This window comes from Bubalus bubalis, chromosome 23 (assembly GCF_019923935.1).
Source record: "Bubalus bubalis isolate 160015118507 breed Murrah chromosome 23, NDDB_SH_1, whole genome shotgun sequence".
NCBI lineage: Eukaryota > Metazoa > Chordata > Mammalia > Artiodactyla > Bovidae > Bubalus > Bubalus bubalis.
Window position 1 is genome coordinate 21,252,699 of NC_059179.1, and position 23,923 is coordinate 21,276,621.

The following is a 23,923-nucleotide window of genomic DNA, read 5'->3' on the forward strand; positions in this document are numbered from 1 at the left end:
CATAGGCATGAGTTTGAGCAAACTCAGGGAGATAATGAAGCTCAGGGAAGCCTGGCGTGCTGCAGTCCATGGGGTCGCAGAGTCGAACACAACTTAGCGACTGAACAACAACAAAAACAACACCCTACCTCCCGACCCGGTCTCATTATGATACCTTTAAACTCCTCAAAACTTTCCATCATTGGCTCTAACTCTGAACCAAAAAAAAATTAAAACAGAGATTAGTGTATTAAGACTATGGACTATGGTTATTGGTTCTGGGCTCTAGAGTTAGGCAAACTGAATTCAAGTCTGCTCCAAAAGTTTCTAATTTTGATGAGCAATTAACTTCTGTTGCCTCAGCTTTTCATCTGTTGAATGGAAATAAAAAATATCCTCCTCATGGGGCCATCGTGGTAACTGAATACGGTAATACATGTGAAACCCCTAGCATGGTATCTGGCACACAAGAAGTATTTAATAAATATTAGCTATTATATCGGAGAAGGCAATGGTACCCTACTCCAGTACTCTTGCCTGGAAAATCTCATGGGTGGAGGAGCCTGGTAGGTTGCAGTCCATGGGGTCGCTAAGAGTTGGACACGACTGAGCGACTTCACTTTCACTCTTCACTTTCACGCATTGGAGAAGGAAATGGCAACCCACTCCAGTGTTCTTGCCTGGAGAATCCCAGGGACAGGGGAGCCTGGTGGGCTGCCCGTCTCTGGGGTCGCACAGAGTCGGACACGACTGAAGCGACTTAGCAGCAGCAGCTATTATATAATTATAGTTATTACAATAATAATTCAAGTCAATAATAATCCAATTATTATAATGTCTAACATTTGTTATTATTGTCTAACATTATTATAATGTCTAACATTATTATGTCTAACATTATTATTAGATAATAATGTTATTATTATCTAATGTTAGAGAATGTCTAACATTATTATTATTGAACTTTAGGAATATTTTCGTCTCTTCAAATTTTTAACTGTTTTTACATCATCTTTAAATCAAAAGGCAATCATAAATGTGGCAAAATTATTTATTTAATTCTTAATTAGACTTTCAAATATTGCTGTATCTTTTGCACTTCATTTATTCTTCCATTTATTTAATAAATTTTCATTACTTTCCTGTGCCAGCAAAGGCATTTTGCTCACCATCCCGCTCTACAAGGGTTAGATCATTAGCCACTGCAGTCACTGAAAAGCATTCAGGGTGGAGATCAGGGATGAGGTACCCTGTGCTCTGGGGAAACTGACAGAATGGGCCTTCATCTATTTTCAGGAGAAAATTTTATGAACTCAATTTCATTCATTTTCTCATCCTTAGAAAAGCACTAAATCACTTCAGGAGACATCTGATCCTTGTGACTAGGAGCAGCCTTCTACCAAGATGGGTGTTGATTGCAAGTACCCCCTTCACCAAATCATTTTATATACTGACTTCCCCGTCTCGCTCTTCAGAGTTCTTCAGAGGTATCTGAGGGGCTGTCTCCTGGGCTGTAGGCCTCAGGAAGTCCCCAAATAAAAGTGAACTCACAGCTCTCACGTTGTGTACTTTTTGTTTAGTTGACACCTGCTATGCATATAGCAGATGCTAAAAATATTACTACTGTGAACATTCATGTTTATATTTTCCCACATCTTGTATTATCTCTCAAGATAGTTTCTACAAACAAATTCCTCCATCATTGTGAATGTCTCTTTGGAGAAGTTTGGTTGTTAAGGGGCAAGAAACCTGGGACAGTAACTAATGGGGCTTGTGAGGTGAGTGCTATGGAATACTCACATGCTCCTGGGAATGGTCCAGTGGAGAGTGAGTTTATCAGTCACAGTCCAACCAAGAAAAGAGAAGCCTCTCTAAGTATTTTAAACAAAGGAAATTTAATCCAGGGAATTTGTTTTAGGGTGATGGAAACACTGAGATGTTAAACCAGGGACAGCCAGACAACTGATAATTATCAACAGCAGAAGACTGCTGCCATCTTCCCATGGAAGGGACAAAGGAGCTCAATGGCTGGGGTTACCTGGCCAGAACTGGAACCAGAATGGTCCTGTTCTGAAGGAGCTGGAGTTATGGGGGACATGCAGCTCTTGTAAGAGATGCTATCTGAGGCACAGACAGGGGGACCTCTGGCTCTCCTTCCATTCCCCAGCCTCTTTCCAGTGCTTCTCTTTGACTGATGCTATAGAGTGCAGATGCTATAACATTTTTGGAAAGTAATCTACTATATCTATGGACATATAAACTGTAGAGACCTACTGAGGAATCTAGTTTACATAAATCGGAGAAGGCAATGGCACCCCACTCCAGTACTCTTGCCTGGAAAATCCCATGGGCGGAGAAGGCTGGTAGGCTGCAGTCCACGAGGTCACTAAGAGTCAGACACGACTGAGTGACTTCACTTTCACTTTTCACTTTCATGCATTGGAGAAGGAAATGGCAACCCACTCCAGTGTTCTTGCCTGGAGAATCCCAGGTATGGGGGAGCCTGGTGGGCTGTCGTCTATGGGGTCACACAGAGTCGGACATGGCTGAAGTGACTTAGCAGCAGCAGCAGCAGGGAAAGAATGAATGGCTATTTAGCCATACCTTTAAGAGTACCAAGTTATTTTAAATTTTGTATTTTAGTGAGTGAACAATGGCATCTAAAACTGGTGTATAGATTGAATGAGTAAGGTAAAGTAAGGACTCGAGCTGTTGCAATCCATCAATGAGATAAATGTTTAAAGATTAAGATACTGGGTAAAATAGTGAGTTGATGGTTAACAGGAAATATTTCAACAACTTGATTAGTTAGACACAAAATCTGCAGTGCTGTACTACAGAGTTCAAAGATCACTAGGCCAGAAAGCTATCTAGCATTTTAGCAGATATTTCATTTACAAAGGTGTTATGGGTTGAATTGTTTCCCCTCAAAATACATTGATGTCCTGGTCCTGGTATCTATGAATTACAGCCTTATTTCTAAATAAGGTCATTACAGCCAATATAATGACCTTATTTGGAAATAGGATCTTTGCAGAGGTAATCAAGTTAAAACGAGATTAGTGAAAGTAAAAGTCACTCAGTCATATCTGACTCTTTGCAACCCCATGGACTGTATAGTCCATGGAATTCTCCAGGCCAGCATACTGGAGTGGGTAGCCTTTCCCTTCTCCAGGGGATCTTCCCAAACCAGGGATTGAACCCAGGTCTCCCGCATTGTGGGCGGATTCTTTACCAGCTGAGCCATAAGGGAAGCCCAAGAATATTGGAGAGGGCAGCCTATTCGCTCTCCAGCGGATACTCCCAACTCAGGAATCAAACTGGGGTCTCCTGCATTGCAGGCAGATTCTTTACCAACTGAGCTATGAGGGAAGCCAAATGAGATTAGGGTGGGTACAATCCAATATGACTGTTCAATTCAGTTCAGTTGCTCAGTTGTGTCTGACTCTTTGCAATCCATGGACTGCAGCATGCCAGGCTTCCCTGTCCATCACCAATTCCCAGAGCTTGCTCAAACTCACATCCATAGAGTGGGTGATGCCATCCAAACTTCTCATCCTCTGACATCCCCGTCTCCTCCTGCCTTCAATCTTTTCCAGCATCAGGGTCTTTTCAGATGACTCAGTTCTTCGCATTAGGTGGCCAAAGTATTGGAGTTTCAGCTTCAACATCAGTCCTTCCAATGAATATTCAGGACTGGTTTCCTTTAGCATGGACTGGTTGGATCTCCTTGCTGTCCAAGGGATTCTCAAGAGTCTTCTCCAACACCACAGTTCAAAAGCATCAATTCTATACCACTCAGCTTTCTTTATGGTCCAACTTTCACATTCATACACAACTACTGGAAAAACCATAGCTTTGACTAGATAGACCTTTGTTGGCAAAGTAATGTCTCTGCTTTTTAACAGGCTGTCTAGGTTGGTCATCACTACCTGCAGTGATTTTGGAGCCCCAAAAAATAAAGTCTGTCACTGTTTCCATTGTTTCCCCATCTATGCCATGAAGTGATGGAACCAAATGCCATGATCTTAGTTTTCTGAATGGTGAGCTTTAAGTTAACTTTTTCACTCTCCTCTTTCACTTTCATCAAGAGGCTCTTCAGTTCCTCTTCGCTTTCTGCCATAAGGGTGGTGTCATCTGCATATCTGAGGTTATTGATATTTTTCCCTGTAGTCTTGATTCTAGTTTGTGTTTCTTCCAGCCCAGTGTTTCTCATGATGTACTCTGCATAGAAGTTCAATAAGCAGAGTGACAATATACAGCCTTGACGTACTCCTTTCCCAATTTGGAACCAGTCTGTTGTTCCATGTCCAGTTCTAACTATTGCTTCTTGACCTTCATACAGATTTCTCAGGAGGCAGGTAAGGTGGTTTTGTATTCCCATCTCTTTAAGAATTTTCCACAGTTTGTTGTGATACACACAAAGGCTTTGGCATCATCAACAAAGTGGAAGTAGATGTTTTTCTGGAACTCTCTTTTTTGCTTTTTTGATGACCCAGTGGATGTTGGCAATTTGATCTCTGGTTCCTCTGCCTTTTCTAAATCCATTTTGAACATCTGAATGTTCACAGTTCACTTACTGGTCATAGTCAACCAAGAGAACCACTGGTCATAGCAAACACCCTCTTCTAACAACACAAGAGAAGACTACACAAGGACATTATCAGATGGTCAACACCAAAGTCAGATTGATTATATTCTTTGCAGCCAAAGATGGAGAAGCTCTATACAAACAGCAAAAACAAGACTGGGAGCTGACTGTGGCTCAGATCATGAACTCCTTATTGCCGAATTCAGACTTAAGTTGAAGACAGTAGGGAAAACCACTAGACCATTCAGGTATGACCTAAATTAAATCCCTTATGATTATACAGTGGAAGTGAAAAATAGAATCAAGGGATTAGATCTGATAGAGTACCTGAAGAACCATGGACAAAGGTTCATGACATTGTACAGGAGGCTGTGATCAAGACCATCCCCAAGGAAAAAAAAATGCAAAAAGGCAAAATGGCTGTCTGAGGAGGCCTTACAAAAAGCTGAAAAAAGAAAAGACACAAAAGGCAAAGGAGAAAAGGAAAGATATACCCATTTGAATTCAGAGTTCCAAAGAATAGCAGGGAGAATAAGAAAGCCTTCCTCGGTGATCAATGCAAAGAAATAGAGGAAAACAATAGGATGGGAAAGACTAGATATCTCTTCAAGAAAATTAGAGATACCAAGGGAAGATTTCATGCCAAGATGGGTACAATAAAAGACAGAAATGGTATGGATCTAACAGAAGCAGAAGACAGTTAGAAGAGGTGGCAAGGATACACAGAAGAACTATACAAAAAAGATCTTCACGACCCAGATAATCATGATGATGTGATCACTGACCTAGAGCCAGAAATCCTAGAATGCGAAGTCAAGTGGGCCTTAGGAAGCATCACTACAAACAAAGCTAGTGGAGGTGATGGAATTCCAGTTGAGCTATTTCAGATCCTAAAAGATGATGTTGTTACAGTGCTGCACTCAATATACCAGCAAACTTGGAAACTCAGCAGTGGTCACAGGACTTGAAAAGGTCAGTTTTCATTCCAATCCCAAAGAAAGGCAATGCCAAAGAATGCTTAAACATGACTGTATGCTTCTAGAAAGGGGAAACTTGGACACAGAGACATGCAAACAACAGAGAATGCCATGTGAACATGAATCAGAGATTAAGGCGATACATCTACAAGTCAAGGAACAAAAAAGGTTACCAGAAAAGCACAAGAAGCTAGGAGAGAAGCATGAAACCTTTTCTCCCTCACAGCTCTTAGAAGGAACCAACCTCACTAACGTCTTAATCTCAGATTTCTAGACTCCAAAACTGTAAGACAATAAAATTCTGTCATCCTAAGGTTTGTACCCAGTTTTTGGTACTTTATTATGACAGCCCTAGGAAACTAATGCAGAAGGAAAACTAAAATACCAGTGAATGGCTTTTCTCTTTGTTATTTTCCAGGATAGAAAGTTTTAGGAAAAGAAAAGCTGAATTAATGGCAACCCACTCCAGTATTCTTGCCTAGAGAATCCCATAGGCTAGGAGCCTGGCAGGCCACAGTCCATGGGGTCACAAGAGTTGGACACAAGTTAGTGACTAAACCAACCAATCACCATTACAGGCATTACAGGCAAGTGAGAAGCCTGTAACAATAATTTTATAGGAAGGTTGAAAAACCAAAATTCTCAGAGTTGTGAAAATGGCAATTTTTCCCCCTCTTGAGCTCAATCACACAATTGCACTCATCTCACATGCTAGGAAAGTAATGTTCAAAATTCTCCAAGCCAGGCTTCAGCAATATGTGAACCGTGAACTTCCTGATGTTCAAGCTGGTTTTAGAAAAGGCAGAGGAACCAGAGATCAAATTGCCAACATCAAATTGCCAGATCATCAAAAAAGCAAGAGATTTCCAGAAAAACTGACTATATATGCCAAAGCCTTTGACTGTGTGTATTGCAACAAACTGTGGAAAATTCTGAAGGAGACGGGAATACCAGACCACCTGACCTGCCTCTTGAGAAACCTGTATGCAGATCAAGAAGCAACAGTTAGAACCGGACATGGAACAACAGACTGGTTCCAAATAGGAAAAGGAGTACGTCAAGGCTGTATATTGTCACCCAGCTTATTTAACTTATATGCAGAGTACATCATGAGAAACGCTGGACTGGAAGAAACACAACCTGGAATCAAGATTGCTGGGAGAAATATCAATAACCTCAGAAAAGCAGATGACACCACCCTTATGGCAGAAAGTAAAGAGGAACTAAAGAGCCTCTTGATGAAAGTGAAAGAGGAGAGTGAAAAAGTTGGCTTAAAGCTCAACATTCAGAAAACTAAGATCATGGCACCCACTTCCATCACTTCATGGGAAATAGATGGGGAAACAGTGGAAACAGTGTCAGACTTTATTTTTCTAGGCTCCAAAATCACTGCAGATGGTGATTGCAGCCATGAAATTAAAAGACGCTTACTCCTTGGAAGGAAAGTTATGACCAACCTAGACAGCATATTAAAAAGCAGAGACATTACTTTGCCAACAAAGGTCTGTCTAGTCAAGGCTATGGTTTTTCCTGTGGTCATGTGTGGATGTGAGAGTTGGACTGTGAAGAAGGCTGAGCGCCGAAGAATTGATGCTTTTGAACTGTAGTGTTGGAGAAGACTCTCGAGAGTCCCTTGGACTGCAAGGAGATCCAACCAGTCCATCCTAAAGGAGATCAGTCCTGGGTGTTCATTGGGAGGACTGATGCTGAAGCTGAAACTCCAATACTTTGGCCACCTCATGCGAAGAGTTGACTCATTGGAAAAGACCCTGATGCTGGGAGGGATTGGGGGCAGGAGGAGAAGGGGACGACAAAGGATGAGATGGCTGGATGGCATCACCGACTCGATGGACATGAGTTTGAGTAAACTCCGGGAGTTGGTGATGGACAGGGAGGCCTGGTATGCTGCAGTTTATGGGGTTGCAAAGTGTTGGACACGACTGAGCAACCGAACTGAACTGAGCTCAATCCAGCCCAGTACCTTCTGCTCCAGTTAAAAATTAATTTCAGGGTTTCCCTTGTGGTAGTGGTAAAGAGTCTGCCTGCCAATGCTGGAGACATTGGTTCAATGCCTATCCGGAATATATCCCATATGCCACAGAGCGAAAAATCCCGTGCACCACAAGTATTGAGCCTGTGCCCTGAGACCAGGACCTGCAACTGCTAAGCCCACGGTGCAGCTACAGAAGTCCACGTGCCCCAGGGCCCGTGCTCCACAGCAAGAGAAGCCACTGCAGTGAGAAACCCACGCACCACAACGAGGAGCAGCCCCCACTCACTGCGACTAGGGAAAAGCCTGTACAGCAACGAAGATTCTGCAGATACAAATATAAACAGATAAAAAATTAATTCCAAACCTCACACAGCCAACGTAATCAACTTGTTTTTAAAAAAAAATGGGAAGAAATAGAGGGAAGGTTTGGTTGCTTCTTTAGGTAAGCATGTATATCTAATGTAAGAGAGATTAAAAATTGGTACTCTTTCATCACTTAGTACACTGCATAATATTTAATTAATTATTCATAAATATGCTTTGAAAAGAATTAAGTTTCTATTTCTTTGGGGCTTGCAATTTTACAATTTTTAAATGGATTAGAGGAGATTTTCAGGCTGTCCTAGGTTTTTTTTAATTGTGTAATACTTCATATGTCTAAGTTTTGAAACATAGTAAGAAAATAATTATCTGTGAGCCTGTTGTCCCACTGAAGAACCTGAACTTGACTAAGTACCATTGTAGCTCCCTGTGTGTTACCACTCTGATCTTACCACCCTCTCTCCACCCCCTCACTCCCACCTCTCCATCCCACCAGCCCCAAACCAGGAGCTGACATTGAAAACACAGTCATTTCTGAACCTAGTCATCTGTTGTTGCTGCCACTATGCCACTGCAATCTTTGTACCCCGTGAAATGACACCCCAAGCATGGCTCTCTAAATCGTACGACCTTTGGGTAACAACTTTTATTTTCAAAATGTTCCCAGATTGCTTTTTTAAAAATCACAATCATATTTGCAGATTCATCTTAAAGGGAACTTGGAGTCTGTTTTTGATGTTTATCTCAATAGAATTATCAGAGTATCTGTTGTACAATTTTTTTTTAAAAAATCTGTTTTTTGTCCCCATTCATGGGACACAGCTTCTAAATCCTTGGATTTTCCCATTTCTAACACAGAAGTTTGTTATTCATGCTGAGCCTCTGGGATCACACTTGAGTTTATGATAATGAGGTAACTCATGGTAGATTCCTAAACAGTGTCAAGATGGAGTTGGCCATGCCAGAAAGATGAACTTTGTATTTAGAGAACTGAAGCTTTCACCCAAGTGATATCAGCCCGACCTTAGGACTTTCAAGGAATGGAAGAAGCTAGAGACTGAGTTCTATCAGATGGTCAATCAATCAATCAACTGTGCTCAAGTAATGAAGTTCCAGTGAAAAACCTCCCGACACCGGAGCTCTGATGAGATTCTGGGTTGGTGAATATACCAACACATTGAATGGGCAATGCATTCTGATTCCTTGCAAGAGAATACAGAAGCTCTGCATCTGGGGCACTCCTAAACCTTGTCCAACAGGTCTCTCCATTTGTAGCTTTCATATGTAATAGAATTGTGATTGTAAGTATGGCATCTTCCTGAGTTCTGTGAGTCATTCCAGTAAATTATTGAACCTAGGTGGTCATGGAAACCCTGACATTTTAGCCAGCTGGTTATAAGTGTGGGTAATCTGGAGACCCCTGAACTTGTGGCTGACATCAGAAGCGAGGGTAGTCCTTTGGAGAATGATGCCCTTAACGTAAGGCTTACCAGGTGGTCACTAGTGGTGAAGAAACTAGAAAGCGGCTGGGAGGAGCAACCCACGCCCAAGGCCAGGGGCGGCGACGAGAGGAATTACCCCGTGTCCGAGGTCAGGGGCGGCTGGGGGGAGCTACCCCACGCCCCCACGCCCGAGGCCAGGGGCTGCAGCCAGGAGGAGCAACCCACGCCGGAGGCCAGGGGTGGTGTCGAGAGGAGTTACCCGGAGCAGTGGCTGCACAGGCGCAGGAGGGCCTAGAGGAGCTATCCCACATTGAAGGTCAGGAGGGGCGGTGGTGAGGAGATACCCCTCGTCCAAGGTAAGGTGCAATGGCTGCGCTTTGCTGGAGTAGCCGTGAAGAGATACCCCACGCCCAAGGTAAGAGAAACCCAATTAAGACGGTTGGTGTTGCAAGAGGGCATCAGAGGGCAAACACACTGAAACCATACTCACAGAAAACTAGTCAATCTAATCACACTAGGACCACAGCCTTGTCTAACTCAATGAAACTAAGCCATGTCATGTGGGGCCACCCAAGACACGTGGGTCATGGTAGAGAGATTTGACAGAATGTGGTCCACTGGAGAAGGGAATGGCAAACCACTTCAGTATTCTTGCCTTGAGAACCCCATGAACAGTATGAAAATGCAAAATGATAGGATACTGAAAGAGGAACTCCCCAGGTCAGTAGGTGCCCAATATGCTACTGGAGATCAGTGGAGAAATAACTCCAGAAAGAATGAAGGGATGGAGCCAAAGCAAAAATAATACCAAGCTGTGGATGTGACTGGTGATAGAAGCAAGGTCCGATGCTGTAAAGAGCAATATTGCATAGGAACCTGGAATGTCAGGTCCATGAATCAAGGCAAACTGGAAGTGGTCAAACAAGAGATGGCAAGAGTGAATGTCGACATTCTAGGAATCAGCGAACTGAAATGGACTGCAATGGGTGAATTTAACTCACATGACCATTATATCTACTACTGCGGGCAGGAATCCCTCAGAAGAAATGGAGTGGCCATCATGGTCAACAAGAGAGTCCAAAATGCAGTACTTGGATGCAATCTCAAAAACGACAGAATAATCTCTGTTCGTTTCCAAGGCAAACCATTCAATATCACAGTAATCCAAGTCTATGCCCCAACCAGTAATGCTGAAGAAGCTGAAGTTGAACAGTCCTATGAAGACCTACAAGACCTTTTAGAACTAACACCCAAAAAAGATGTCCTTTTCATTATAGGGGACTGGAATGCAAAAGTAGGAAGTCAAGAAACACCTGGAGTAACAGGCAAATTTGGCCTTGGAATACGGAATGAAGCAGGGCAAAGGCTAATAGAGTTTTGCCAAGAAAATGCACTGGTCATAACAAACACCCTCTTCCAACAACACAAGAGAAGACTCTCCACATGGACATCACCAGATGGTCAACACTGAAATCAGACTGATTATATTCTTTGCAGCCAAAGATGGAGAAGCTCTATACAGTCAGCAAAAACAAGACCAGGATCTGACTGTGGCTCAGACCATGAACTCCTTATTGCCAAATTCAGAATGAAATTGAAGAAAGTAGGGAAAACCACTAGACCATTCAGGTATGACCTAAATCAAATCCCTTATTATACAGTGGAAGTGAGACATAGATTTAAGTGCCTAGATCTGATAGATAGAGTGCCTGATGAACTATGGAATGAGGTTCGTGACATTGTACAGGAGACAGGGATCAAGACCATTCCCATAGAAAAGAAATGCAAAAAAGAAAAATGGCTCTCTGGGGAGGCCTTAAAAATAGCTGTGAAAAGAAGAGAAGTGAAAAGCAAAGGAGAAAAGGAAAGATATAAATATCTGAATGCAGAGTTCCAAAGAATAGCAAGGAGAGATAAGAAAGCCTTCCTCAGCGATCAATGTAAAGAAATAGAGGAAAACAACAGAATGGGAAAGACTAGAGATCTCTTCAAGAAAATCAGAGATACCAAAGGAACATTTCATGCAAAGATGGGCTCGATAAAGGACAGAAATGGTATGGACCTAACAGAAGCAGAAGATATTAAGAAGAGATGGCAAGAATACACAGAAGAACTGTACAAAAAAGATCTTCATGACCCAGATAATCACGATGGTGTGATCACTGACCTAGAGCCAGACATCCTGGAATGTGAAGTCAAGTGGGCCTTAGAAAGCATCACTACGAACAAAGCTAGTGGAGGTGATGGAATTCCAGTGGAGCTATTCCAAATCCTGAAAGATGATGCTGTGAAAGTGCTGCACTCAATATGCCAGCAAATTTGGAAAACTCAGCAGTGGCCACAAGACTGGAAAAGGTCCATTTTAATTCCAATCCCAAAGAAAGGCAATGACAAAGAATGCTCAAACTACCGCACAATTGCACTCATCTCACATGCTAGTAAAGTAATGCTCAAAATTCTCCAAGCCAGGCTTCAGCAATATGTGAACCGTGAACTTCCAGGTGTTCAAGCTGGTTTTAGAAAAGGCAGAGGAACCAGAGATCAAGTTGCCAACATCCGCTGGATCATGGAAAAAGCAAGAGAGTTCCAGAAAAACATCTATTTCTGCTTTATTGACTATGCCAAAGCCTTTGACTGTGTGGATCACAATAAACTGTGGAAAATTCTGAAAGAGATGGGAATACCAGACCACCTGATCTGCCTCTTGAGAAATCTGTATGGAGGTCAGGAAGCAACAGTTAGACCTGGACATGGAACAACAGACTGGTTCCAAATAGGAAAAGGAGTTCGTCAAGGCTGTATATTGTCACCCTGTTTATTTAACTTATATGCAGAGTACATCATGAGAAACGCTGGACTGGAAGAAACACAAGCTGGAATCAAGATTGCTGGGAGAAATATCAATAACCTCAGATATGCAGATGACACCACCCTTATGGCAGAAAGAGGAACTCAAAAGCCTCTTGATGAAAGTGAAAGAGGAGAGTGAAAAAGTTGGCTTAAAGCTCAACATTCAGAAAATGAAGATCATGGCATCTGGTCCCACCACTTCATGGGAAATAGATGGGGAAACAGTGGAAACAGTGTCATACTTTATTTTTCTAGGCTCCAAAATCACTGCAGATGGTGACTGCAGCCATGAAATTAAAAGACACTTACTCCTTGGAAGGAAAGTTATGACCAACCTAGATAGCATATTCAAAAGCAGAGACATTACTTTGCCAACAAAGGTCCATCTAGTCAAGGCTATGATTTTTCCTGTGGTCATGTATGGATGTGAGAGTTGGACTGTGAAGGCTGAGCGCCAAAGAATTGATGCTTTTGAACTGTGGTGTTGGAGAAGACTCTTGAGAGCCCCTTGGACTGCAAGGAGATCCAACCAGTCCATTCTGAAGAAGATCAGCCCTGGGATTTCTTTGGAAGGAATGATGCCGAAGCTGAAACTCCAATACTTTGGCCACCTCATGCGAAGAGTTGACTCATTGGAAAAGACCCTGATGCTGGGAGGGATTGGGGGCAGGAGGAAGAGGGGACGACAGAGGATGAGATGGGTGGATGGCATCACTGACTCGATGAACGTGAGTCTGAGTGAACTCTGGGAGTTGGTGATGGACAGGAGGCCTAGCGTGCTGTGATTCATGGGGTCGCAAAGAGTCGGACATGACTGAGCGACTGATCTGATCTGAATCTGGAAACCCCTGAACTTGTGGCTGATTCAGAAGCAAGGGTAGTCTTTTGGAGAATTATGCCCTTAACGTAAGGCTTACCAGGTGGTCACTAGTGGTGAAGGACTGCCTGCCATTGTAGGAGACACGAGACCTTGGTTTGATTCCTGTGTCGGGAAGATCCCCTGAAGAAGGGCATGGCAACCCACTCCAGTATTCTTGGCTGAGGAATTCCATGAACAGAAAAGTCTAGCAGGCCACAGTCCATAGGGTCACAAAGAATGGGACATGACTGAAGCGACTTAGCATGCGCGTGCACACACACACACACACAGAGACACACACATACTTAACATATGGAGTATGGATTAACTCTGAGTAGTTAGTATCTGAATTGCAGTGCAGTATTGCAGCATCTAATTTATCGCTTGTTGCAAAACAGATACTCATTAGGTTAATCACACGTTTTTGCTAAAAAGAATTAACTTGTATTTTGAAACATACCATATCCTCTCTGGGTATCGTCAATAATAGGTAAACGTGCTCTGCCAAGGAATTCATCAGCTTGGTCAATTAGAGCTTCCTTAACCGCTTCATATCCATGTAAGACCACAGTGGTCTGGGATCCAAGGTGCAGAGTGTAAACAGGGCCATATTGTTTGGCCAACTGTAAAGAGATGCAAACAACTATAAGGGCTATTGTGAAATCTCTCCATTGGAAGCTTCAGTGGGAATTAACTAATGATTCACACGTAGCTTAGACTTTGCTCCATTAAGTTCCTTTCAGTCATTTAACCTGGGCTACAGTCACGGATTCATTCTTTCCTTCATCTATACAGGCAACCATTGAGCAATATAAATATTCACTAAGCAATTATATTCTGTCAGACATTGTGCAGGGAACCCTCACGGAACTTAGAGTCTAGTGGAAGTAACAGGTGCAAAACAAACCACCTTTGCAATACAAGCTGCACATGATTCTATGAAAGTGGTAAAGAATGTACTTATGCTAGATGATAATGGGAAAACTTAACAAAATAGATGAGAATTCTATGAGGAGGTGACGTTTAAGATAAAACTAAAGATGAGAAGGAAGCAGCCATGACAAGACAAAGAGAGCTTACTTAGTAGGTATTAAAAAGAATGCAATTACATATTTATGATAGCGTTGTGTCAAGGGGAAAAATAGAGTACTAAAACAGCTGCCAGCTAGGGATTTGTTTTCAAATGTATTTTACATCCATGCATGTGAATTTAAAGTAGCCATTTGAAAGTACTTATGTGAAGATGTATGATGGCATGGAAACATGTTCATGTTCTAAATAGTTGAACAAAAATAAAATTACATTTAAAGATCCATATGCATATTACAATCCTCCATTTTTTTAAGTAAAATTCTTAAATGGCAAAACTTACTGAACTTGCCACCTCTTTTTTCTTTATGCCTTTCCTACAGTTTTTAAAACTTACACTTAAATGGTAGAGAATTTTGCTACTTTCTGTTTTCTCTGTCCAACGAAAATGAAACTACTTTCTTGGTTCCTCTGAAGGAGTGTCTCTCTGTATTTTGGGGCACAAAATATCAGGCCCTTCTCTTCCAACCTCACCCTCAGCTGATGATGTTGCTCCCTATTTCACAGAGATAACAGAAGGAAGAGAATGTCCACGTGCTGCTACCATAGCTTCTTGTTCACTTGAATCTGTACCCATATACATAGTTATCTGTTAATATAAATGACTCTCCATGCCCCGAAAAAGGCCCAATCCTCCAGCTTATGCACTGGATTCCATTCCCTTTTAGCTATGGCAACTTGACTTTCCTTTTTTTACAGCAATATTGAACATCACCCTATTTCTCTTCCTCTCCCAGTCCCTGGCAACCACCATTCTACTCCCTACTTCTATGACTCTAAATTTTAGAGTCCCCATGTGAGTGAGTTCATACAGTATTTGTCCTTCTGTGTCTGGCTTCTATAATTTAGGATATCCTCCAGGTTCATCCATGTTGCTGTCAGTGACAGGATTTCCTCCTTCATTAAGGGGAAATAATATTCGTGTGTGTGTGTGTGCACATTGTACTTTCTTTATTCATAGGTCAGATGATGGTAATTAGGGAATTTTTGGAGAATGTATACTTGTACAATGAACTCAAAGGAGTGAATGTCAGTTGGGGAGCAGAGCTGAGTTGTGTCAGAGAAAGGTGTGAGGATCACTCTTCAAAAGGAGGATCAAAAATTATCCCATAGATTAGTCTGAAATAGTAATAATAACATAAAAGGACATTATTTACATTTTTTTTTTTTTACATTTGCTTGTCTTTTGGTTAGTGTTATATGCAGAGAGGTTTAGAAGACTTTTGGTTAAAATATGTTCTGACTTCAGAATTTTCCCATTCACTAGAATTCAATCTGTATCTCAGGTCAGGTTAACACACTTCACTGTCACCTCTAAAGCGATCCAATTCAGAAAAAAATAAAGGGGGTGGGGGAGAACATCTGTCTTGTAATACAGAAATAGATACACCAAAGTGCCTTAGCAGTGAGTAAAACTATTAATAAGAAAAGTTAAAGATGACACAAAGATAATCTGAAGGTGACTCCCCTTTACCTGGAGATGACCAGCCCCTAATCAAACCCCCTTACCTTGGAAAGAGATGCAGGGATGTCCTTGAGGTTTAGTTGCATCAGATTCCCAATGATGGGAAGGGGAGTTGGACCAGGAGGGAGCTTTCCCAAACCTTTGTGACTTTTCTTCCACACAAAAAGAAAAACCAGGCAAGTGACACAAATCACAAGAGCAAGAGTAGTGATTTCCAGTCGTTCCATCTTGATTACTCGGTGTTAGTAACTGTTTGGGTTGCTTGTTAGCAAAGTCTCGTACACACCCGGGGTATGATCTCTAAGTCAAAGGCTGGTCTGAGTTCTTGGACTTAGGAACCAACCAACCTGGAACTGGTTTGGGTCGTATTTACCTTCCTGAAGCTTGAGATTGGGATGGATTCATATCTTTCCTACCTCTCATTCACAAAATCTGCTATTTTTGATTTTTTAAGCCTCTCCATTACATGTACTATTTCCTTTCAGCACTAACAATACATTAACTATAAAGCTGGGGGATTTCAAGGTACAAACTTTGAGGTATAAAATAAACTACAAGGACATATAGTACAACATGGAGAATATAGCCAATATTTTACATCTATAAAATGTATAACCCTTGAAATTTGCAAACCACTATATTGTATGCCTGTAATGTGTAGTATTGTATAGCAACTATACTTCAATAATTTTTAAAAAGCTAACCAAATTTTTAAATTGCTATCTGTAATGATTGTTTTTAAAAGTGTTAAACTAACCTTATATTCCTAGGATGGACATCTCTTCTTTCTCATAATGTAGTAAAACATTTTTGTTTTCTGAATTCGATTTGCCATTACTTTGTTATGGATTTTTGTACTTATGTACATGTAGAGTATTGGTTTGCAATTTTGTTCTCTGTAATGTGTTTGTCTGGTTTTAACATCAGATTTGATAGCCAGATAAAGTAATTTGGCAAATGTTTCATTTTTTTCTTTTTAATAAATGAGTTTTTAAAGTTTTAATTAAAAGATTCGTGTTATTTTTCCTAAAAAGTTTGATAAAATACTACAGTGAAACAATCTGGTGCTTTCTTTATGGGAATTTTTTTTTTTAAGAGAAAAATCCTTGACGCACGCCAGGTAAGAAAAAGAGGAATACTGCAGGATGATGGGAAGACTGGACCTTTCCCATTTTTGAGGTTGTAGCTGAACTTTCATTGGCGGTCCTAGTAAAATATATAACTCTCTCTTCTAGGTAAGTCCTTCTTTCAGGTTTCCTTCAAACAATACCTTTACTCTCCCATAAGAATATGAGGATTCAGAGATTTTGAATAGGAAGATTCTCGTTGGGTAGCAGTCTCTTTAAATCATAAGCTGGCTATGTAGAGGGAAAGTTATGGAAGACTGGCAGGAGAGGAGGGTGAGAGAAAGAGAAATGTGTCTTCTTCTCTGGGAACACTGGAAGAAAGCAAGTTTTCCAAAGTTGTTGCTGGTATCTCATGAAGGCCCAGGGTGCTACCGTGGTGAGGGCAAACAAAGGCACCAGCACCACAGTTAGGCTAATACCACTTGGCTCCCCTTCACTTTGAGGTCCTATGGGCCCATTCTGGTTCCAAATAGGAAAAGGAGTACATCAAGGCTGTATAATGTCATCCTGCTTATTTAACTTCTATGCAGAGTACATCATGAAAAACGCTGGGCTGGAAGAAGCACAAGCTGGAATCAAGATTATCAGGAGAAATATCAATAACCTCAGATATGCAGATGACACCAACCTTATGGCAGAAAGTGAAGAGGAACTAAAAAGCCTCTTGATCAAAGTGAAAGAGGAGACTGAAAAAGCTGGCTTAAAGCTCAACATTCAGAAAATGAAGATCATGGCATCTGGTCCCATCACTTCATGGGAAATAGATGGGGAAACAGTGGAAACAGTGTCAGACTTTATTTTGGGGGGCTCCAAAATCACTGCAGATGGTGACTGCTGCCATGAAATTAAAAGACACTTACTCCTTGGAAGGAAAGTTATGACCAACCTAGACAGCATATTCAAAAGCAGAGACATTACTTTGCCAACAAAGGTCCATCTAGTCAAGGCTATGGTTTTTCCAGTGGTCATGTATGGATGTGAGAGTTGGACTGTGAAGAAAGCTGAGCGCCGAAGAATTGATGCTTTTGAACTGTGGTGTTGGAGAAGACTCTTGAGAGTCCCTTGGACTGCAAAGAGATCCAACCAGTCCAGTCCTGGGTGTTCATTGGAAGGACTGATGCTGAGGCTGAAACTCCAATACTTTGGCCACCTCAAGTGAAGAGTTGACTCATCGGAAAAGACTCTGCTGCTGGGAGGGATTGGGGGCAGGAGGAGAAGGGGACGACAGAGGATGAGATGGCTGGATGGCATCACCGACTTGATGCACATGAGTTTGGGTGAACTCCAGGAGTTGGTGATGGACAGGGAGGCCTGGCATGCTGCGATTCACACGGTAGCAAAGAGTCGGACACGACTGAGTGACTGAACTCAACTGGCCCCATTCTGCACCTGTAACCTGTGCTGCACTCTCAGGGACACAGCATAGCCTGCATTACAGAAAAGGTCTAAGGCATCCTGGTGCAGCAGATTCTTTAGGTCTTGGCCATTGACCAAGCAGATCTTATCACCCTCCTGGAGCCACCCATCCAGGGCCACAGCCCTGTTCTCTTTGATGCGGCTGACGAAGATGCCACTGTCATTGGAGACATACTGCTGATCTGTCTCACCGATGATGTTGAAGCCCAGGTCTGATGGTCCTCTGGTGAGACTGATCTCTTCCTCAGTAACCAAGTAATCTGCTCTTCTGTTCATAGCGAGGACTGGCACAGGTGAAGGTGAGAATCACTCCTGGCAGCAGCCACAACACCGCACTTTCGGTTTCATCAGCCCACGAACCAGTAAAAGGCCTTGTGGAAAAACTTCTGTTAATATAGCGAATTTTTTAAAAAGTTCTAGAAATGGATAATGGTGATGATTGTACAAAGTTGTGATTGTGCTTAATGCCACTGACCAGTACATTTAAAAATGTTAAAATGATATACTTGATGTATATTTTACCATAATAAAGAAAACAATTACCTAGTTGGTATTTGATAAATGTTCTCGTTTGTATTTGCATTTAAGATAATTAATGCTTTTGCTGACTTATTCTTTGAGATAAATCTTACTATTAATAGTAATGTCTCAGAATCTAGACATTATTTTATGGCAAATTTGTTATAATAAATTTTTCAAAATCTAAAAAAACCTACTGTGGTTTCCTACTATTTATTATAGAAAACATTAGAACCATTTTATTCATTGCAAGTAATTCCCAAAAGCCAACCCCAATCCAAACGGACAGGAATTAGGTTTCCTTTCTTGATGGGGAAAGTGGTGGTGGGCACACTACAGAAGAGAATGAGGGGTGAGAGATATAGTTGTGGTTTGCTATGGGAAATGCAATCTGCCCTCAACAAGCAGGTGGAAGAGGAAAGTATCACCTTTGCACTGATGTAGGAAAACCTGAAGAAAAGAAGTGGGAGCCAAATTAGCACTAAAATTCATTGTTTCAACTTTACTATTTTTCACTAATTCCAGAACTCTCTGTATTTTTCCATAGCAGGCTATTTGCTTCCATTAAACAACCTTATTAGGCTGCATTCATATATGCATTAGATGTGGGGCTAATAAGCTGGCATGGAGCCACAGCCAGTGATAGGTTTGGGCATGAGGAACCTAGGTAGAGGTAATTAGCTCGAAGCGTGAAAGTTGCTCAGTCCTGTCCCACTCTTTGTGACCCCATGGACTATACAGTCCATGGAATTCTCCAGACCAAAATACTGGAGTGCGTAGCTATTCCCTTCTCCAGGGGATCTGCCCAACTCAGGGACTGAACCTAGGTCTCCTGCATTGGAAGTGGATTCTTTATTAGTTGAGCCACCAGGGAAGCCCATATACATATTTGTATACATATACATGGGCTTCCCTGGTGGCTCAAACAGTAAAAGAATCTGCCTACAATGTGGGAAACTCAGATTTGATCCCTGAGTTGGGAATATCCCCTGGAGAAGGAAACAGCTACCCACTCCAGTATTCTTGCCTGGGAATTCCATGGAGAGAGGAGCCTGGTGGGCTATAGTCGATGGGGTTGCAAAGAGTCAGACACAACTGAGCAACTAACACTTTCATATACATTGCTGTAGTCCTTCCAGAACCTTCTGTGAAATCAGCATCCACTGATGATTATCCTGAGTTGCTTGCAAACATTTGTTTGCAGACATTCCACAATGAGGTCAATTATGGACTTTGAAATGCCTGAAAACGTTGGACTGGTAAACATGTTCAGAAAGGGCAGTTTTCAAGTTACCTAATCAGTTTCCCTAATTAAAAACCTTAAAAGGTGCTTTTTTTTTTTTAATTCGTAGATTTTTCATAGACCTTTCATTACTAAGATTTTGTTTCTAGAGGTGTTTTATAGCAAAATTGAGCAGAAGATACAGAGTTCTCATATACTCCCTGCCTCTATTAAGTCCTGAACCAGAGTGGTATATTTGCATGCGTATGTCCAGTTATTCCAGCACAACTTGTTGAAGACTATTTTTTCTCCATTGCATTGCCTTTGTTCTGTGACAAAGACTGGCTGACTATATTTATGTGGGTCTATTTCTGGACTCTCTTTTCTGTCCCACCAATCTACTTGTCTCTGTACGGTTTTTTTTTTTTTTTTTTTTTTTTGCCAACAACAGACTGTCTTGATTACCGCAGTTTTAAATAAGTTTTGAACTTAGGTCATGGCCTCCAAATTGGTTCTTCACTATTATACCATCTATTCTACTTCTCCATATATGCTTTAGAATCATTGTCAATATTCATAAAATAACCTGTTGGGATTTTAACTGAGATTGCATTGAATCTACAGATCAAGTTAGAAAGAAGTTAACACGCTGGCAATATTGTCTTCCTATCCACAAACATGGAATGTCCTCATCTATATCAACTCTTCATTGATTTATTGAAGTTCTGTAGTTTTCCTTATGTAGATCTTAACAGACACATATTTTGTTAGATTTATACCTATTTCATAGTTTGGGGTGCTAATATAAATGTTATTGTGCTTTAAATTTCAAATCCTGAAATGTTTTGCTTGAAGGTTTATAACCTTTGGAAATATCACTGATATGTAACAAGGCTCAGAAGGCCCACCACATTCCTCTTCCCCTCTTGACACCCACCTTACCAGTCTCATTTTTTGGTGCTCCTACTCTTGCTAATGTTACACCTGTTATCAGACTTTGGTCTATTCCTGGAAGGTTCTTGAACTGAGATCTTCACATTATAAGGCTTCACATGTGAGCATTTTTAAAAATAACAGCTTTATTGAGATATAAGTCACATACAATTCACTCTTTTCAAGCACAGTTCACTTTGTGTGGCATGCTTTGATTCTTCTGGGTAGGTATCTAGAAGTGGAACTGCTGGGTCATATGGTTAATTCTATGTTTATCATTTTGAGGAACTGTCACCACATAGTCCAACCAGTTCACACTACTACTAGTAATGTATGCGGTCTCCAGTTTCTCCGCATCCTTGCCAATGCTCGTTATTGTCTTTTTTGTTACAGTTACTGTAATGGGTATAAAGTGCTATCTCATCAAGGTTTTGATCAACATTTCCCTAATGACTAATGATGTTAAACATCTTTCATGTTCATTTTAGCCATTTGAATATCTTCTCCGAAGAAACATCTAGAGATCCTTCGCCCAATAAAAAAATTTCGTTTTGTTAAAAATTTTTGTTGTTATTCCCTGATCTTTAACTGGCTAGCTACACTTTCTCATTCTTTATCTCCTCCTCCTTTTTTATACTCCTAGTACTACATTTCTCCCATTTATATAAACTTATCATAGTTGGAATTCTTTGATTAAAATCTACCTTTCCATGAGTCTGTTGATTCTAAGAGAACAAAGAATTTATGTCTTATTCACTACTGTTTTGTTCACTGTTGGTCTAATACTTAACACATTTAGTTTTCCTGGCACGTACCAGGCACTCAAACATTTGTTGTACTTTATTTGAAGCACATTGTTTCTCCTGTTGTGTCAGGAGGGTTGCTGTCTCCATCGAAAAGGTTTTAGGGGCCACCTCCTCTCTGAGCATTTGTGCTCCTCTCTTCCATTGGTTGAGGATTATCCCTCAGGATATGAATTCTTGTACATATCTGAGTTATGTGCAGAATGGCTGCAACTTCCAAAGTGTGGGAGGAACCCTGCAGTGAAAAACATGGTGACTGCATGCTTGGCACTGGAGACCCAGGGAATTGAATTTTAAAATAAAATAGCATCTGGTGCTCCTATTACCTGGAACACATTTCACCATCATCCTTCTCTTCAGTTGGCTGGCTGCCTCCTGTGTATCCTTAAAATATTTGGCTCAGACCCGACATTTCCTCCTAGAAACAATCAGGCTGTACTGACCCTCACCCTGCATCCAGTGACTAGCCTGCTATGGTGCTCACCACACTATTACAACTTGCCTATTAATTTGCTGAATCACCCTAATTGCCACTATAACAAAATACCAAAACTGGTGGCTTAAACAAACAACATTCATTTCTCACAGTTCTAGATACAGGGAAGTCCAAAACCAAAGTGGTAGCAGATTTGCTGTCTGGTGAGAACTCTTCCTGCCTTGTAGATGGCCTTCTTGCTATGTCCTCACATGGCCCAGCAAGACATCTTTCTTGTGTCTCTTCTTATAAAAGTACTAATTCATAAACAGAGTATCACCCTTTACAACTTAATTACCTTTCAAAGGTCCCACCTCCAAACACCATCACATGGGACATTAGAACTTCGACCTGACTTTTAGGGGGACACGTTCAGCCCATGGCAGATGGAAGATAGAAAAATGGATAGGAGATAATAGGAAAAAAAGATGAAAGGCACTAATTCCAAAGAAATATGGTTGGGAAAATAAGTAAAATGTCATTCTGAGTTATAGAATAATGGGCATTTTGGGGAGGTGAGCAATGAATTAACAATAAACTAACTTTAAATGCTTACACAAAGACAACAGACCAGAGGAAAGCTGAGAAGCTGGCCCAGCTTGCTGAGATGTTCCTGGAGGGCTATGGTTGAGGTTAAAATCCAGCTATCACTTAGGTCACTGATGCTGAAGACATAATTCAATCTGAGTTTTCTGATACACCTGTATCAGCACTGTGCTCTCTGTCCATCACAGGAACTTACAGTCTACTCAGAGGCAGAAACATATATTGACTCCAAAAGGCTGGGTGAAGTAGTGCACCCCAACAAACAGCACTGCAAATCACTATTCCAAGTGCATAAACAGATCTTGCTCAACCTACTGACAAGCTCCGTAAGGACATGTCAACAAGTTGGAACATTATGTAATTTTCCATCATCACACACTAAATCCTGACATGGACACTCTAGCTAACTTCTGTGTCCTTGTTTTCTCCCCCACTGCTCACTGACCTGCCTTTCACACTCATTCTTTTGTTCTTTCCGGCAACATAACAGACCAACTCATATGTGCCAAGCACTGTGCAAAGTATTAGCAACAGATATTATCCCAGGGAAAAGCGTGGCCACAGTCTCTGTACCCAGAGACCTAAACATTTGTGAGAACAGGTAATGTGAGGTTATGCAGTAAAAAACAGGGCAATGCGGGGTCTGACCTGAGCAGGCAGTTCCAGGAGCTCTCTCTGAAGAAGTGAAGACTCCATAGGAGTTAACAAGGTTAGAGCTATAAGGGAAAAAAAGTAGACCAGGTGGATGGAGTAATACATGCAAAGGGACAGAAGGTACATTCAAGCACCTGGGCTGAGAGCTCAGTGGGAGCAAATCCCAAAGAACCTTGCATGAAAACATCGCGGACTTAATCCCAAGGCAAGGAGAAGCCACAACATCTCATTCACAAAATTCCTTCCCCACAGAGAGTAGAAGAAATCACTTATATCTAAATCACTTCATTCTAAGCCTTACCAAAAGCCTACAGGATAATCAGTTTGAATTCAATTTCCCTGGTTTGTAGCCACAGATGTGGGATAGCATGGGGTGGATCCCATAAAGTTATGATGCACAGCTTGTCTTTCCCCACCTCAGGATAATGCCCCTCCCCTCCTTAGCTATGGGAGGGGCCTTGCGCCGTCCCTGAGGGGCATAATGCACCATCCTCCCCCTTCCCTTCTCTGCTGCTGGCTACATCCCACAAAGAATCGGAACGTCCCTTGTTAAATTCCATGAGTCAGCAAAGAATGGAAACCCTGCTTTCAAAATTCTTACATGAGGTTTCTGGGAAGAGTGTAAGAAGAGTGTCTACAGTAAGATAAACTAATAAATAAAC

At 41.4% G+C, this 23,923-nt stretch overlaps 1 protein-coding gene and 1 pseudogene across 4 annotated transcripts in view; both read right to left on the reverse strand.

Moving 5' to 3' along the window:
- The window catches only part of LOC102398418 (cytochrome P450 2C23), a 30,463-nt gene extending 14,563 nt beyond the window's left edge, over nucleotides 1–15,900 (reverse strand). The window contains exons 1-3 of one of the 4 annotated variants that reach the window (XM_025273918.2): nucleotides 15,611–15,900; nucleotides 13,473–13,635; nucleotides 7,827–7,862 (exon numbers count right to left, since the gene is read on the reverse strand). In XM_025273918.2, coding sequence (XP_025129703.1) covers nucleotides 7,827–7,862; nucleotides 13,473–13,635; nucleotides 15,611–15,793 — 382 coding nt within the window. In that variant the 5' untranslated portion in view covers nucleotides 15,794–15,900. The remainder of the gene's footprint in view (nucleotides 1–7,826; nucleotides 7,863–13,472; nucleotides 13,636–15,610) is intronic. The other 3 variants (XM_025273919.2, XM_025273920.2, XM_006067606.3) reach the window with 3 other exon arrangements.
- Nucleotides 15,901–16,593: 693 nt separating this feature from the next.
- On the reverse strand, nucleotides 16,594–23,863 carry LOC102398955 (annotated as a pseudogene).
- Nucleotides 23,864–23,923: the final 60 nt, after the last annotated feature.